This window comes from Falco biarmicus, chromosome Z (assembly GCF_023638135.1).
Source record: "Falco biarmicus isolate bFalBia1 chromosome Z, bFalBia1.pri, whole genome shotgun sequence".
Lineage (NCBI taxonomy): Eukaryota > Metazoa > Chordata > Aves > Falconiformes > Falconidae > Falco > Falco biarmicus.
The window spans coordinates 56047128-56064571 of record NC_079311.1 but is presented as its reverse complement, the minus strand read 5'-3'; the positions used below and the strand labels follow the sequence as shown (position 1 = coordinate 56064571).

The window sequence follows — 17444 nt, the reverse complement described above, 5'->3', positions numbered from 1 at the left end:
TGGAAGTAACAAAATCCAAAAGTATCATTATTCAGCAAGGCATTTAATGTCTTCTGGTTCATTTAGGATTCTTAACTTAGGCTGTGAAAAGGCAATTTCCAGCAGTTTCATTTTACTAGCACTTATTTAGGCTTGAGAAATTTTAGACTCTTTCTTGAAGGCCCTTATTCAAAGTTTAAACTCAAGAAATCTTTAAAACATTTGCAAACCAGCCAAAGTAAGCTGTCTGAAGTTCTTCCTAGAAAGCTGTGTCAGCAGTAATACCGTAAGAGCCATTAAACTGTACCTTAAAACTTCAAGTTAAACATAGCACAAGAGAAGGAAGTGGTTCAGAGGGCAAACACAGGGAAAAGATGATAAACCCAGACAAATCATTAAATAACAGAATGCTTTGGGTTGGAAGGAACCTTTAAAGATCATCTAGTCCAACACCTCTACAACAGGCAAGGACATCTTCAGCTAGATCAGGTTGCTGAGAGCCCTGTCCAGCCTGACCTTAAATGTTTCCAGGGATCTGGATCTACAACCTCTCTGGCCAACCCCCTGCAGTGTTTCACCACCCTCATTGTAAAAAATGTCATCATTCTATCTAGTCTGAATCTAGCCTCCTTTAGTTTAAAACTATTACCCTTTGTCCTGTCACAACAGGCCCTACTAAAATGTCTGTCCCCAATTTTCTTATAAGCCCCCTTTAAGTACTGAAAGGCTGCAAAAGGTCTCCCTGGAGCCCTCCCTTCCACAGGCTGAACAACGCCAGCTCTCTCAGCATTTCCTCATAGGAGAGGTATTCCATCCCTCTGACCACTTCTGTGGCCCTTCTCTGGACTTGCTCCAACAGGTCCATGTCTTTCCTGTGCTGAGGACCCCAAGGTGGAGAAGTACTCGAGGTGGGGTCTCACCAGAGCAGAGTAGAGGGGCAGAATCATCTCCGTCGACCTGCTGGCCACACTTCTTTTGATGCGGCCCAGGATACTGTTGAGTTTCTGGGCTATGAGTACTCATGGCTGGCTCAAGTCCAGCTCTTCATCCACCAGTACCAGCAAGTCCTCTGCAGGGCTGCAGCCAACCTCTTCATCCCCCAGCCTTATTGATACTAGAGGCTGCCTCAGCCCAGGTGCAGGACCTTGCACGTGGCCTTGCTGAACCTCATGAGTTTCACATGGGCCCACTTCTCAAGTTTGTCCAGGTCCCTCGCAATGACACCCTTTACCTCAGGCAGGCCAACTGCACCACTCAGCTTGCTGTCATCTGCAATTTTGCTGAGGGTGCACTCGATCCCACCATCTATGTCACTGATGAAATTATTAAACAAAACTGGTCCCAGTATGGACCTCCGAGGGACACAACTCATCACTGGTCTCCATCCAGACGTTGAGCCATTGACTGCTACCTTCTGGATGTGCCCATCCAGCTGATTCCCTATCCACAGTCCATCCATCAAATCCATCTCTCTCCAATCTAGAAGGAAGGAGGTTGTGGGGGTCTATGTCAAAGGCCTTACAGAAGTTGCAATAGATGACATCGTAGCTCTTCTCTCGTCCACTGATGGAATCACTCCATCATAAAAGACCACTAGGTTGGTCAGGGAGGACTCGTCGTCAGTGAAGCCATGCTGGCTGTCGCAAATGACCTCCCTGCCCTCCCTGTGCCTTATCATAGCTTTAGGAGGATCTGTTCCATGACCTTCCCAGGCACAGAGGTGAGGCTGACGGGTCAGTGGGTCCCAGGGTCCTCCTTTCCATCCTTTTTAAAAATGGGTGCAATGTTTCCCTTTTTCTAGTCACCGCGGCCTTCACCTGACTTATTCCAATATCCTGGAGACTGCTTGGCAACTACATCAGCCAGCTTGTTCAGGACTCCGGGATGCATCTCATCCCATAGACTTGGTATGTTTGGGTTCCTCAGGTGGTCTGGAAACTGATCTTCTCCTACAGTGGGAAGAACTTTGTTCCCCCAGGCCCTGCTTTGCGGTCCACTTGACAGGTATGAGAAGAGAGGTTGCCAGTGAGGCCTGAGGCAAAAAAGTTGCGGAGTACCTCAGCCTTCTCCTCGTCTGTTGCTACCAGTTTGCCGGTCCTGTTCGTTGGCGGGGTACGCTTTCTTTGATTCTCCTGTTCTGGCTGGCATACCTATAGAAGCTCTTCTGTTGCCGAGTTCAGCTCCAGCCATGGCTTGGCATTCCTGACCCCATCCCCGCACAACCAGGCTGCATCCCTGTGTTCCCCCAGGATACTTGTCCCTGCTTCCACTGCCTGTGCATTTCCTTCTTGCCCTTCAGGTTGACCAGCAGGTCTCAACTGGTCCATGCCAGTGTCTTGCCTTCCTTCCCAGACTTCTTACACCTGGGAACTGAGAGCTCTTGCTCTCTGTGGAGAGCAGCCTTAAAGATGTGCTTGCTTTGTTCTGCTCCTTTGTCCCCGAGGGCAGTTTCCCAAGGGGTCCTACTGACTAACTCCTTCAATAGCTGCAAGTGTTCTTCCCTAGAATTCAGTGTCCTGACTTTACTCTTCACCCTACCTATATCGCTCAGGACCGCAAACTCCACCAGTGCATGAACACTGCAGCCCAGGCTGCCTCCGATCCTGACATCACCCATTAGCTTACTTTGCGTTGGTGACCAGCAGGTCCAGTAACGCGTTCCCTCTGGTAAGGCTGTCTGTTACCTGGTTTAAGGACTTATCCTCATTGCATTCCAGGTGTCTTCTGAATTGCTTACAGCTCACCATGCTACTTTTCCAGCAGATGTCAGGGTGGTTGAATACACAGTGGCTTCTCAGCAGAAGGCATTATAGGCAACACTATTTACTCTAAACTCAGCTCTAATGCTTTCAGTACCAGCTCCAGTCACTATAAAGCTACTTCAATCCATCTGTAAGTCTCCAAGCAGCTCACAACCTTAAAACACTTAGCTCTACCATATGGCTGATGGGTCAAGATATGGTATCACTGCATTTACAGAAAGATTAGCTATACTATTGATGCAGACACCTCATGGGAGAACACCAAACTTAATCTAGGTCTCTCCAATCCCATACTTGCATCCACAGAGGACCACAGTTGTTGCGCAGGGCATACAATGTGATGGTACAACGTAAGAGCATAAGGAGAGTTTTACAGGATAAAAGAAAGCAGAAGAAACCCCAACCAATCAACCAATCCCCTAAAGCACCAACACCACAACCAAACCAACCTAGCCAGTATGCAGTGTATCTCTTTCAGGTTAGCTATTGAAATTCTTGATTCAGTCTTAATTTATTATCTCTCTATATAAGTTAATGTACCTACCTATATGAACACACATATGTGTGTGTATGTATATTTACACATCTGTATTATATAAATATAAAAAATGAATGCTAATTACCGAACAGTAAAGGTGAAGCATGTACCTACTGCAAAACTTGCACTTCTACCTTTACTTGCTTGCTCTTCTAGGGTGTCCCACTTTGGCTGGGATAGAGTTAATTATTTTTCTTAGTAGCTGGTACAGTGCTGGTTTTTTTGATTTAGTATGACAATAATGTTGATAACACACACGGATGTTTTTGTTGTTGCTAAGTAGTGCTTACTCTAAGTCAAAGACTTTTCAGTTTCCCCTGCTCTGCCAGTGAGCAGATGCACAAGAAATTGGGAGGGAGCATGGCCAGGACAGCTGACCTGAACTAGCCAAAGGGATATTCCATACCATGGAACGTCATGCTCAGCATATAAAGCTAAGGGCAAGGGGGGCGGGGGGGAGGGGGGGGGATGTTCAGAGTGATGTCATGTCTTTCCAGGTAATCATCACGGATGATCGAGCCCTGCTTTCCTGGGGATGGCTGAATACCTGCCTGCTGATGGGAAGTAGAGAATTATTTCCTTGGTTTTCTTTGCTTGTACACGCAGTTTTTGCTTTACCCATTAAACTGTCTTTATGTCAACCTACGAGTTTTCTCACTTTTCTAATTCTCTCCCCCACCCCAGCAGGGAGGAGTAAGCAAGTGGAGGTGTGAGTTTCCAGCCGGGGTTACACCATGACACAGGGTAAAAAAAGGGCCAAGACTGATTAGCAAACTACTCACATATTGCAAAACTTCTGCATGGAAGAAAAAAACCTAGCACTTGAGATAGAAGACAGACCCTTGTGAAACCGAAGTTTAAGAGTTTATCTACTCAGCACTGGAACAGTTAGTATTATGATATGAAACAATTAACAGAAAATTTCAGGATTACCGCTTCTAACCATACCACCTTCAAACACATTACTATTCATTCACACAACCTATTCTGCTTCAAGAGCTGCATGATCTGCGATTTCCCTTCAGAACCGAAGTGCTGTGTTTATGCCCCCCTGAAATCCTTTGTGCTGCTCTAAAGATGTAGGAAGCCGGAAAGGATAGCAAAGCCTCCATGTCACCTGCATGCAGAGGTTACATGAATTACATGCATAAATTTTTAACTATGTTGTCTGCTCAGACCTCCCCTACCAACTGATTTTTCCCCACTAGGAAAACAGTTTTTCACAGTGGAAAAGGACATGGCAAATTACTTTAGAACTATTGGCAGTGATTGCCCTCAACAGCACACTGAGGCTGCTGATGCTAGTACTATCTGTGTAATACATGCTGATGAACAGTATCAGAACATAAGCATTCGTAATATTAATAATTTTCCACCATATCCAAACCTGATACTTTTGAATTACAGTGAGTAAACTCTTTGCAGGGTGTAAGAGTCGGTCTAAAGAGAATGATATTGTCTCAACATTGCTAACGGAGTCCTGGAGATGGAATGTGGTCCTCGTGGACACTGAGACCCAGAGACCCTGGGAAGGAGAACTGCATGGTACAAGGAATACTATGCCGCTCCCTGATACCTGGCACTGGAAGGAACAACTACGGTAAGGCTGCATAACAGCTGTCCAGAAGATGGATCACAACCGTTGTCATAACAATAAACCCAAAAACTTGAACTTCAGGTGAACTTTCTTCATTATAATATCATTATAATACAAAACCACACCTCCTGGTCTAAAGCTACCTGCCTCTAAGGCAAACCACACCTTGAGCACTCCTCTTTGGACATATGTGGTAACCTTGCTCAAGAAGGCAGAGACTGGCAACAATCCATGGGCCAGAGAAGGGGCAAGGTGTGTTGCTTGCCTTAAAAGATGGCTCCTTGGCAACCAAACTTAGGAGATCTTCTCCACCAAGGATCACAACGATCAGAAGGACCGGCGGGACGCTGCCTGGACCTGGGACTATAGGGACACCATGGACCCATGGTGGTAGCTATAATCCTCTTTCCTTTTATTTTTTCTTCACTTTCTGTCATTTTACCTATCACACGCTGCTTTATAGGCAAACAATAAAGTTGTGCTGTTTGATTGAAGCATAACCCCTTGGCGTGGTCACCTTTATTTTTGCGCTTTGAGATCATAGTAAACGAACTATCACGAATGCACTGAGTGGACTGTGACACAGGGTGAGGTGGACTATGTGACATTTAAAAATTCCTTCCAACCCAAACCCATTCTATGATTTATTGTACTTTTAAAATTCCCTAATGTGTTAGGATTTAAAACTGGTCTCAGTATGGGACAGGAAAAAAATTCTGCAATATATTTAATTGCATGGTACAGCGTGTGGGAGAATTAAGCAAGGGCCAAGTAAAAGCATGTGGAGTTCATCTCTTGTGGTTAGTGGTTCGTACCCAGTCCAGCTTAAGTGTCTGAAGCTCACTACCATGAATGTTTTGTTACCACTGAGTTGGTGGAACTGGACTAGCAGTGATGACTTTTACGAGCTGTAAAGTTTTAATTAGCACCCTTGTTCTGGAGCACAAATAGAACACATTGTCCTCAAGTCCAACAATGCTGCATAGCTTCCCTTTTATGTAATTTTAAAAAAGCTAAATATATGGCCTATAATCGCAGTACTTAACACAAAAGGCAGCAGGGCTTCTCTACAGCTATCATATCCTGTGAGAGTCAATACTGCTTACTGACCATCCAGCTTGTCTGCAGTTTATCTTCTGCCACACTTGGGACACGATCAGCACATCTGAAGTCAATATGAATTTTCCATCTACTTCCAGGGGCACAGAACTGCCTCCTGAAAAGCAGGTTACATTCAAACAAAAAAATGTAACATTATTAGTAACTTGGTCAAAAAACTGGTATCATTTCTCCTGGAGTTTAAAAGTTGGAACTCAGGGGAGGCAACTCTTAAGGAAGATGTGAAGGATCTTAAATAAACACAAGTAACCATGTAAAAATGTGGTAAAACACAACAGACTTTCCTTAGGGCTTTCACTTATTGCACTAATTTTTCCAAAAATCATGGCCATCCACAGAAACTCATACTTTCTGATCTCCAATATTTGAACAGTATTAAAAAAAATATTAAGCATAAGTGGAAGACAAAGTAACAACAATCTAAAAGCATAGCATTTACCCAGGAGTCTTTCCTGTATATGTAACACCCAGGTTTTTCTTTTTTTCCTCACCTAACACATAAAGAACAAAACACACATTTATTACAGACTTCCTAATCTTCTTCAGCTGTGAGCAGACAAAAAATTATCTGCCAGCCTCACAAGTTTTATGTCTGTCATTTACGATCAACAAGCTTATTGTAGATACTAGAACATGGAAGGTAAAGGAAAAAAAACAAACCAGAATTTCAAAAAAGAATGTTTGCGTATTTTTCAAAACAAAAAAAAAAGTACTACTCTTCCAGTTTCATCTAGCTCCTGTGCAGGTCATCTGAATAAAAAAACCAAAACCAACCAACCAAACAAAAAGTCGGTTTGCAAAGCAGCCTACTTAGGTATCTTTAAGTTTATTCTGCTAACTAGAAAGAAAAAATACATTATTTGCTAGGCTGCTGTTGAATTTTGTTGAAGTACCCATGGAATTGGAAAAAAATAGTCCTCCCTCTCCCTCACTAACTCCAAACTATGACAGACAGCCAATAACCCTTTCCTAAACAGGTATCAAGGGGTTTTGTTTTCCTAGTGATCTCAGGCAAAACAAATTAATGAGTGAAGAGCTGGTACAATATGTGCTCCTGTAGAAGCCATATTAAATACCACATTTCTTTAATGCAGAAATACATGGATGCTGCAGCTGCTAGGTGACAGGTTCCTGTACTCAGCTTGAATAACTCTAAACCTCTTTTCATATTAAAAAGCACAATGGCCAAGCACAGTGGTATCTACTTCTGTTAGGTAAGGGGTAGCCGGATGTGTTTTGTTGTTTGGAAGCTTAAATCCTGTCTGTGTTTATATTCTTGATACTTGTAAGGGACAAAAAGTACAGTAATACATCAACAGAAGGAACAAAAATCAATACAAGATTCCAAGGATTTTACAGTATGTTTTTGAAAGTATTCAAGGAAGCTTCTTTTAATTGTCTAAAGAGCTGTCACATGAAGTGGAGAAAAAAGTACTTCAGAGAAACAGTAGCTATAGCTCTTTAAAGCAACTAAACAAGAATGTAACAGAATTAAAGCAGAGCTGCTGTGGCTAGGAGAAACCTCCACTGTAAAATTTTGAAGCCTTCAATTAGCACTTCCCTGGCCTCAGTTTATCACCACCTGTTTACACACCAGTTACCACAGGAAAGGATACCCAAAATGTCTCCCAGCTGTAAAGAAGCCACACAGCTACACTTGCATCTTACAACACTTGGTCATCTGCTCTTAAGCTTCTTTTGATCCAAACAGGTGGCAGCCCTGGATTTTCTCTTGATCTGCTGGTAACACTTCCTGGACACCAGTTTTCTACTTTCTTCTTAGAAGTTCTCACTATTTATACCAGAACTGCAATTATGTTATGATCATTCTGTAAACCAGCTATAAATTATGTTTTTAACATCCCATCCTCCCAAAGCAATGCACTGTATCAGTCAACAGGATTTCTTCTTCTGTTCAGCATCCTCAAAAATATTTTGACCCAAGTTCAGAGTTCTCTCAGCAGCAGTGGGTTACCTTTCAGGAGTAGTTTTACAGACTACATCTTCATTTCCAAATCAACAGCAAATCAGTAGGACCAGGTGATCAGCTATCTTATTGACAACACCTTTGCTCCATAAGTGGCATCACTCTCCAGCTCTCCCTGGGTTCACAGATCATCAGAAGCCAGTCTCCCTGATGGAATCTTCTCTCAATTGGTTGTAGCTCCAGCTCACCACTCGGAAGTATACTCACCTGCTGCCTTTGGCATCTGTGCTTTAGAAGTCCACTGTTTCTGCCCATTCTACATATATTAATACTGCATTGTGGAGATTCTTGCTTTCTTCTGTCCCACAGGTGCAATAGATCCATTGCCTGGTAAAGCATAATCATTCTTCCTTGTTTTAACGTCTTGTATTCATCTGTCACCTTCTGCATCTTTCAGGATCACAACCGGTTGTTCCACCTGTGGAGGAATTCTACTACTTCAGACTTCTTTCTGGGGAACAAAGTGGTTGTATTGTTATCCATTCACTTTAGCCACTGTATGGCCCCAATGTTCATCTACATGAAAGGGAAATGTTAAGGCTTGAGCTGGTGGAATTCTTACTGGCACTACCAGTAAGGACTGCGAACTCCAGCAGCTGATGAACCACAGTAGAGGCCGCTCACATTTGCCTTTAAAATCATTCTGAGCAGCATCAATATACTATACATTATGCTATGCAATGTAGTCTGCATTCTTACTTAGCCTTATAGTCAAGTAGCATTATTACATGACAGACAATAAAAGAACAGGTTCAGACAAATACAGTGGTGATAGGCAAACTATAAAAACTACAGGTAAACTGAATGCTATTAGAAGGGTAAGAATGCAGTCCTGATGGACAGTCTAATCACAGATCTGCAGTCAGAATAATTTTTGACCAGACAGTTTGACCAGGGGTATTTTATCACTTCAAAATACACATTAAAAGTGCATGCTTCATTATTCACAAAAATATTTCCTGACAAATATTTTCTTACCAGTAAGAAAGTAGATGGTATCCTAAACTGGAACTGGTTGTTTGTTTTGCTGCTGTTGTTTGGGGGTTTTTTTGTTGGTTTTTTTTTTTTTTTTTTTTTAAATAATCATTAAAAAGCCAGCAACTACCCTTCAAGATGTGTTTAAAGTATCACAGTAACTACAAGCAATTTTTTTTTCCTAAACATACTCAATACATAGCTTTGGTAGACATTCAGGTAGAGTTTGAAAATAAAAGTAAATTTTATCACTTCAGTGAGAAGTATGGAGACAAAAAAAAAAAAAAAGAGAAGTGAACTTTTCAAATTATGCCAATTTCTTTTATTATTATTGCTTAACCTGTATCTTACCAAAAGGCACCACAGTATGACCAATTTATTCAAGATTTTTAAAAGTTTTTCTCTCACAGCAAAATTGTCCATCCTAGGTGAGACAACACAAGTAATAGTAAGATCATTCTAATGAGCAGATAGTAATACTAGAAAAACAGACTACATTGGCAGTAGTAGAAATAGGGTGTCATCTAGCTGTTTGCAGACTTCTCACCTTATACAAAAATTATTCAAGCATCAAGTTACTTAACTCCCAGATACCACTAAAAAAGATTTGTCTTATGCGTAGGGTCTGAGGGGGCACAGCTTGAACATCTTCATATGAAAGGAAAAAGATGAAAGACAGCTTGCACCTCAAAACAGGTTTGCAAAGTTCCCCTCTCTTAGCAAGACTACTACAGTGATGCCAAATGATGCACCCTCATCCAAAACTTACCAAAGAAGTTTTTAGTCAACTACACTCCACTGTTGTTGGGCATAAAAAAAGAAAAAAACCAAGAAACCCAACATATCCCCTCTTTACCTTCAGAGTTTTCAGTTTTGTCCCATGTGATCCCTTCCAATAAAAAAAAACAACTCAAAACCTGTTAACTTTGAATTTCACTCTGCTTTCAGCAAGTCCTTCATTCACATGCATGCAAGAATGAGCATGTATGAAACAAAAGACCCAAGAGAACAGTGACTACTGACCAATCTTCAAATTAATGCAATGCAAGATAGAAGCATGTCTCAGCTGTAATTAGTGGTCAGTTTTTATAACTCATGCTTTCCTTAAGTGACACGTTAAGCAACTGATAGCATAAGCATATATCCAGTATCAACTGGCATTAAGAACTGATTTATTTACACTGCTGACCAAAAAACCCAACACAACTGTAATACATCTATTCCACCAATCCTTTCAGAAGTTACTGAGAGCACTTTTGAAAAAATCAAAGCTGCAACTGGCATGCTGTGTCTAGACCTGCTCAGGATTGGTCTTGTATCTCCCCACCTCACCGAGAGTCACCACTTTCTACACACACAGCAATTTCAGGTTTTTCCCCAGTCTTCCTGCCACCCAGAATCAAGAAGTGTGTTTTGCTGTAAAATGGAAATCTGAGAAAAAAAAAAAAAATGACTGCTTTTGAGAAAGTCAGGGAAGTGTGTGCACGCAGACATCACCTGTGCATCTTAAGCCAGCCCATATACAAGCAGCTGATCCCGCAGGAATTCCTCCAGGCCTACGTGCCGCGGGTCAGGGCTGCTCCGGCTCTGCCCGGCGGCGGCACACATGCCACAGGGCGGCTTCCTCACCTCCCTCCCCTTCCCGCTCGGTTATTCTGCCTCTTCCATCCGGCTCCGTAGGAGGAAATCAAGACCTTGTCCTTCAAGTAAGGGTGCCAGGCCTCCTCTGACCACCCCTGCCTGAATTTTTGAGTTCACAACGCTCGAAAACAGAGGAAAACCGACGCAGTTTGCCAGTCGGTCCCTCTCCGCCGCAAGGCATCCCCGCTGCTGAGGGGCTGGTCGCCACCGCCGGGCTGTGAGGGCAGAAGGGAAACGCGCGGGTGGGCAGCGCCCCGCGGGCCCCGCAGGCGAGACCGGCCCCCGCCGCAGTTCGAGCCGCCTTCCCACCGCAACCGCGTGGCTGCTCCGGTCCGCGGCCCACCCCGGAGCCCGGGGAAAGCGCCCAGAGCCGCCCCCTGCCCCAGCAGCCGAGCTGACCACCGCGGCAGGTGCGAGTCCCCTCGGACCCACGCTGGGGAGACGCGGCGGCGCCGCCGCCCCCCGGCCGTTAACGGCCGCTACTGGCACCTGGCCGCGAGAGCGCCGGTAAAGCGGCGGCAGCCCAACGCGCCGCGGCGACTGTCGGCGCCGACAGCCCGGCGGGCCACGGGGCCTCTTCCCCCAGTCACGGCGGACCAGCGCCCGGCTCCCTGCGGAGGCCGCGCCGGGCGGCGAGGTCGGTGTCCCCCGCGCGGAGGAGGCGGCGGGGGGCGGCCGGCAGCGGCGCGGCGGGGCTCGGTACTTAACCGTCTGTCACCGTGACGTCCGCGTCCTCCTCTCCCGGCTGCACCTCCAGCTGCAGGGCGCTCTGGCTCGGGCCGGCGAGCTGCAGCCCCGCCGGCAGCTCCTCCCTGGCGAGCAGCAGCTTCACGCTGCACCGCAGCAGCAGCCGCTGTGTGTGCGGGGGCTGAGCGGCCATGATCCCGCCGCCCGCCCTGCCAGCGGCGGCTGCCCCCCGAGGAGCCGGGCTCCGGCGGCGCTGCTGCCGCTGCCGCCGCCTCCTGAAAGCCCGGGGGAAGGCGGCTGCGGCCGAGGGAGGGGGACCCGCTGACGAGGCTTCGCCGTCAGACCGCCTCCACGCCTCAGACGCCTGCCGGGGCATCCGCACCTCACCGCCACCTCCACAGCTGCCCAGCCACCGAACCGCGCCCGGGCGCGTTAAGCGGGGCGGGCGGCGCTGACGGCGGCCAGCAGCGACACCGCCCGGCCGCAGCGGCGCCTCCCTGGCGGCGGCCCTGGCGCGGCCCCGGGGCCGAGCACCCTCCGCCGTCTCCGTCGCTGCCCCCACCGGTGCCGCGCTGGGAAGGCAGCGGGGCCCGCGTGGGGGGGAGGCGGTGACAGCCGCTGGGGCGGGCGGCGGCTGGCGGAGAGCCCGGGAGCCAGGCACAGCTGGCGGGGACAGGCCGGGCGCCTGTGCCGGCGGGAGGCTCTCGTGTTGGCATCGGGATGGTGAAGTGGCGCTGGTTTGAGGAGCAGGCTCGCTAAGCCCCGAGCGGTCGGCTTGGCCTTCCCCGGTGGCTCCCGCCCCCGCCTTATTTTCCAGGAGCACAAGGGTGTAACTGTGGCATTACGCAGCAGGTGTCGCTACCGTGCTATGGAAGCTGTCCCGGGGCGTGGGCGGGGGGGGGGTGTTGGGGTTTTGGGGATTTGGTGTGTTGGGTTTTTTTGTGTTTGGTTTGTTTCGTTTCGGGGGGGGTGGTGTGTGTGTGTTATTTATTTGGTTGGTTGTTTTTTTCTGCTTCCACCCTCCACTCCCAGTCCTGGGAAAAGGCAAGAAAAACAACCCACCAGTTACTTTTATTTGTATGTCTTTGTGTCCAAGAGACAGCGTGAAGCTTAATTAATGAATATTTCAGAAGTACTTTTGTAATATGTGTGTCTCTGTAACGTTCTCTGGGCCCAAATGGTGAATCAGTATCCTCTCTAACGGGGTGGAAAGGGGGGGAATGTAGCTATCCTGTGTTAAAAGGACGGTTGTCTTAACAAAGACATACTCCCCCAACAGCACAGAGACTTGTTCCTCTGAGCCACTTAAGCCACAGAGCGTACTGAGGTGGCACACACGCTGCTGAACCCGTGTTTGCACTAATGACTGGGATGGTTTGTCTATAAAGACAATTCTGCCACTGCAATAGCACAGTTTTCTGCCTGGACTTAATTACCCCTTCTGAGAAGGAAAACTGACGTATCACCTTTTGATTCTTCTGTGAAGGGATTTGATGTTATTTACCCCTGTATGAAAAAGGAGTAAGGCAGTCTGCATATGCCATCAGGTGTTTGTGTGTAGCTTACTGCAGCCACGTGCTTTGGCACTTGACTGGATTGCATATACCTAAAGCCAGCTCCACACCTGTTTAACTAACCTCCAGGCCAAGGAATGGGGATTTCTGGGCTGTCGAATTCATCATCGCAGTGAAAGTTTGAACACATACAAGTAAGGCAAAACTGTGTTGTCTGAGCCCAGAAGAAAATATCTATAGGTAGCTAAGATATAGCGCAAATGCCAGGCTTAAGAGCTGTAGACAGTGGATAAGCAGGAAAGTGTCATGCAGATAGATTTTGCTTCTTCCTAGATGTTAAAGTCTGATAACATGCCAGTAATAAAATGAAGCAACAGGCAGCTGCTGCTGTTCATAATGCTCTGAAAAAGAAGGTGCAAAGGTAGTTTGGAGGAGTAAATTTTTTTTTTTTGCATATACAAGGAGAAAAGAGAGTATCTTTTTTTATACCAGTATCTTTACTGGATGGCTGCCTCACTTCAGTAGAAGTGTGCCGCTGACCACCGAGACCTCAGTAGAATTGGTACAGCTCACATCTGTAAGAGGTAAACTGTGTCCCACAGAAGAGGCCCGTTCAGGCAACAGTTATTGCTGCTTTTACCACCTCTAATTCAACTGGCTTTATTAGCTTCAGGCACCACCACTAAACAACTGAACCGCTGCACGGCTTTGGCTCCAGCACAGTACTGTTCGGCAGCAACAGTGTGATGTAGTGGGGTTGCAGAGTAATTCTAATATCAAGTCCAACAAGGTAATGTATGTGAAGAAAAATAAATACCTGTATTTCTAACCGTTTGAATGATAACAGCTAGTGTGAGCTGGGACTACAGAAGACAAGGCATTCTGACTATTCCTTTTAGCCTTTAATGCACGTCTTAAATTGTTACATGAATCAACAAAGAAAAAACTTTTAAATAACTATTTATGTTCTGCTTTTGTACTTTCTGATCATTTTCCTATCCAGATTTCCATCAGTCTCTTTAAAGTATGGTATTATTCAAGAATCTGGGGAAATAATTTCAAGGGTTATTGCTCAAACTGTCTATTACAATATTCCCGATACTGTGAATTCCACCAAAATTTGACTGGAAACCTGAAATTGCTTCCTCACTGTGAATGCTTTCTTGTGTAGAATGCACCACTTTTGTTTCAAAATTAATCTGCAGAAGTAACAGGAAAACAATTTTTACTCCAGTTTTGTCTTCCATTGGCTATCAACAAAGGCAGCAATATCAGAAGGTATGAAATTAATGCTATGAACTAATTCTTCACTTACTAAGTTTTCAGTATCTCTTGCTATAAAGCAAGTATTTTGTACTTAGAAAACTGAACCAAATTTGAGTGGTGCAACAATATATTCTATTAAATATTATTAAGCTTCTTCTTTGACATTGAAGGTTAGAACAGATCAACCAGCATTCATTTCACAGAAATACTCTATCCATTTGCCAGCTGCATGAATTGCTGATTACAAAAAACACCACAGTCTTTTCTACTTGGGCTGCTGTGTCTGCAGAGCTCTGTTGCTTTTAAAGTAGAGAGCAACTACAGTTTTGATCCTGCTTAGTAGGTTTAAAGGTATAGGATTTGGTGATTTTAAATGAGGAAAGTTCTTTCTCTTCCAGACATCACAATAAGCTTTGTCTATAACGAATTAGCTACTTGACCACTTTTTTTTTATTATTTTTTAAATAGAAAGTTCCACCCAAACATTAAGGAATTTTAAATCAATTAAATTTCCTTTATTAGGAAAAGGATAAAAAAGCTTAATTGTGGTACATTTTTCAGCATAGATATTGTTAGATATTATGGCAATTCTGTCAGCAGAAACATCCTGCAAGACATTTTCTTGTCTACATGTTACGCAGTTGTTGTAATAGAAGCATGGAGTTGGATTGGCCAAAATAAGCAGATGGAGGTAAAGTGTACAGATAGAAGGATCATGCTTTCCAAAGATACACAAAATGGACCCTCTATCTGAAGTCCACAGGAATGATTATTTATATTGATGGATAAAACATTTTTGTATTTCACACATACAGCCAAAGTAACTTCAGACCTATTCATTGCTTCCTTCCTGTGGAAAAGATGCATCGCTGAAAGCTTTGAGGGCAAGTTCGTTGCAAAAGCTATTGTGTGTCACATCTGTGACCATAATACTCACACGCTCTCAAAGTCCTTTCAGAGAAGTCTGCCTTGACCCCATAGCAAGGAGACAGCTGCACCTAACAAATATGAGAGAAAGCATTCAGGCAGCTCTCTCTGAGCTGTAAAAAAGCAGCATTTGGGGACATCTCTTCCATGCAGAGATGAGAACCATGTGTTAGGTGGGAGCATTATTCCAACAGCTGAGCAACATCAAAATGACAGCTTTCCTATTTGCTACGTCATGCTGTCAAGCTGAAACGACTTTTCATACCATGAGGGTCACTGATGGATCCCAGATAGAAGTCATTCTTCTGTGACCCTGAAGCTAGTGAAAAGCTCTATCAAGAGCCTGGGGACCATGCCATGCTACTTTAACTCCAAGTCTCCCTTTTGGTGAATGTGGGCCTTCCAACATCTATAGCTTTTGAGAAAGAAATTCCAGCTTTCCAGCCCAAATAGGGCTGTCCCATTTCCTTGCTATTTTACTTACGGCACCTCTTGATTTTGTCTGTTTGGCTTTCTTGGGTGAAACTGGAGGAAGAAGGGGAGTCTAAAATTTTCTTAGGCATCAGAAAGTGTTGAAAACCAGGAAAAAAAAAAAAAGATTAAGTAATTGCTAGTATTCTGAGCAAAAGTCACCTTGTCACTCACACGGGCCAGTTAATTCAGTGACTCTGTTTGCAACTACACAATTCTTTGTGTCCCTAACTTCAATCAATATGCTGTTACAGCAGCGTTTTTAGCTCTTTCTGCACTCTTTCACTATCAGTGGAAGACAACACAACCTCGTATTATAGCTTCTGCAAAGGACCAGTTATGAATCCTTCTTCTGAAGCGCATAGTATAGGGTATTCTGATATTCCTGGTCACAATAATACTACCAGTAGTCCTCTTAAACTGTGCTTTAGAAATTCAAGTATTGTAAATATGCTTCTACCAGTAATACTTCATGAAAGAAGATAAAGGATCTGAGCACTCGTGCTTACAGCAAGCTGTCAGGACTTTCTAACCAACGAATGTCTCTAGCAGTGGAGACCTATTTTAGCAGCAGTTTGAACAAAGGTGGCTAAACCAGTAATGTCCCAGGACACCATCTATTAGTGTGGCTCCATTGAGGGGAAAGGTAACATCCAGCGGCAAAGAGAGAACAGCTTGAGGCAGGAATTTCTTTATACCACTCCCAGTTAGACCTCTGAAAGTATGTCTGATTTATTAACTACTAGTTACTAAATACGTACAGACCTACTATGTCTGCCCTAAATCCTGAAAATGAAAGCAGCAGCAGATTTTATGCACAGTGTGCCCGTGGAAAATGTCTGTATGCACAGTGATTCTTAACAGAACAGTTCTGCTTATAAAATTGCTTAGAATAAACTGTCATCAGCGGCACATTGTGGTCAAGGAGGGGTGGTTGTTTTGTTTTTTGAATGGGAAAGTCCTACTGATTAGGTTAATTCTGGTATCGGGGAAGAACACATACAATGGGATTTAGCAGAATTTGGAATGAGAAGCAGAATCAAATCAGAATAAAAACCCTCTCCAGCATACTGTTACCAGTGCCGAAAACGGATCAAGGTTTCTTGGCTTTTTCCTTGCCTTGGTCAGACACTTTTGTGGGAAAATAAAATAACTGGCTTGTATTTCATGTGGCTTTTGGCATAGACCTTGATACGGAACTGTAAAACTGATGCAACTGGATTGCTGCAGGCTGTATGACATTTTACATAATTGAATGCTTTACCTAAGTCAAATTAAATACACTTGAAATAACTCAATAAGTAAGATACTTATTTGATATTATTAACATTGTGCAGAAAATGATGTTATTTACTTACTACCCTTCTACACTAATTTCCTTACAGTACATTACTTTCTCCTACAATTCAGGTATGCTTCATGCTTTGAGGTACAGATTGTAGTAGTTTGTTGAACTAAACTTCCATTGGTTAACTAATTAAACCACTTTAATTAGTATTAACAGCAGCAGAGGTTCGATTCTGTAGGGTCTTCCTGGTAACACTGTCAGGGGAAAACAACTGAGAAGAGCTGCATCAACTATTTGATAGCGTAAGAACGCCCAAGAGGGAGATGTCCCCCTACAGATTTTCTTGTGCATGGGTGTTAGTACTAGTGCAAGACCTATTTAGTCTTACCAAGGCACCAGCTAGGAAATAAAGTCCTAGTCTTGATTAGCAAACCAGTCTGTAAACACAGATGTGGCTGGTCACTGGTGTAAAAATTTTAGTCTTGTTTGGTAGGATACTTTCGAAGAACCAGTACTGTACTCTAATAAGCTTTTAATCTTATTTGAAATTAAAGGATAGGCAATGACTGGACCATAACTTACAGGTGAACTTGAAAAATAAGCTTTAGGATACATTTTTTCTATCTCTACCACAGTGCTGTGTGGAACACCAATTTTAATCTTGGTATCCAATACTTATTTTGATACTCTAGC

General features: G+C 44.3%; 1 protein-coding gene across 1 annotated transcript in view; it reads right to left on the bottom strand.

Moving 5' to 3' along the window:
* Positions 1 to 12057, bottom strand: part of LOC130142829 (histone-arginine methyltransferase CARM1-like) — an 81964-nt gene extending 69907 nt beyond the window's left edge. The window contains exon 1 of the mRNA XM_056325242.1: positions 11307 to 12057. Coding sequence (XP_056181217.1) covers positions 11307 to 11661 — 355 coding nt within the window. The 5' untranslated portion in view covers positions 11662 to 12057. The remainder of the gene's footprint in view (positions 1 to 11306) is intronic.
* Between the last annotated feature and the right edge of the window lie 5387 nt (positions 12058 to 17444).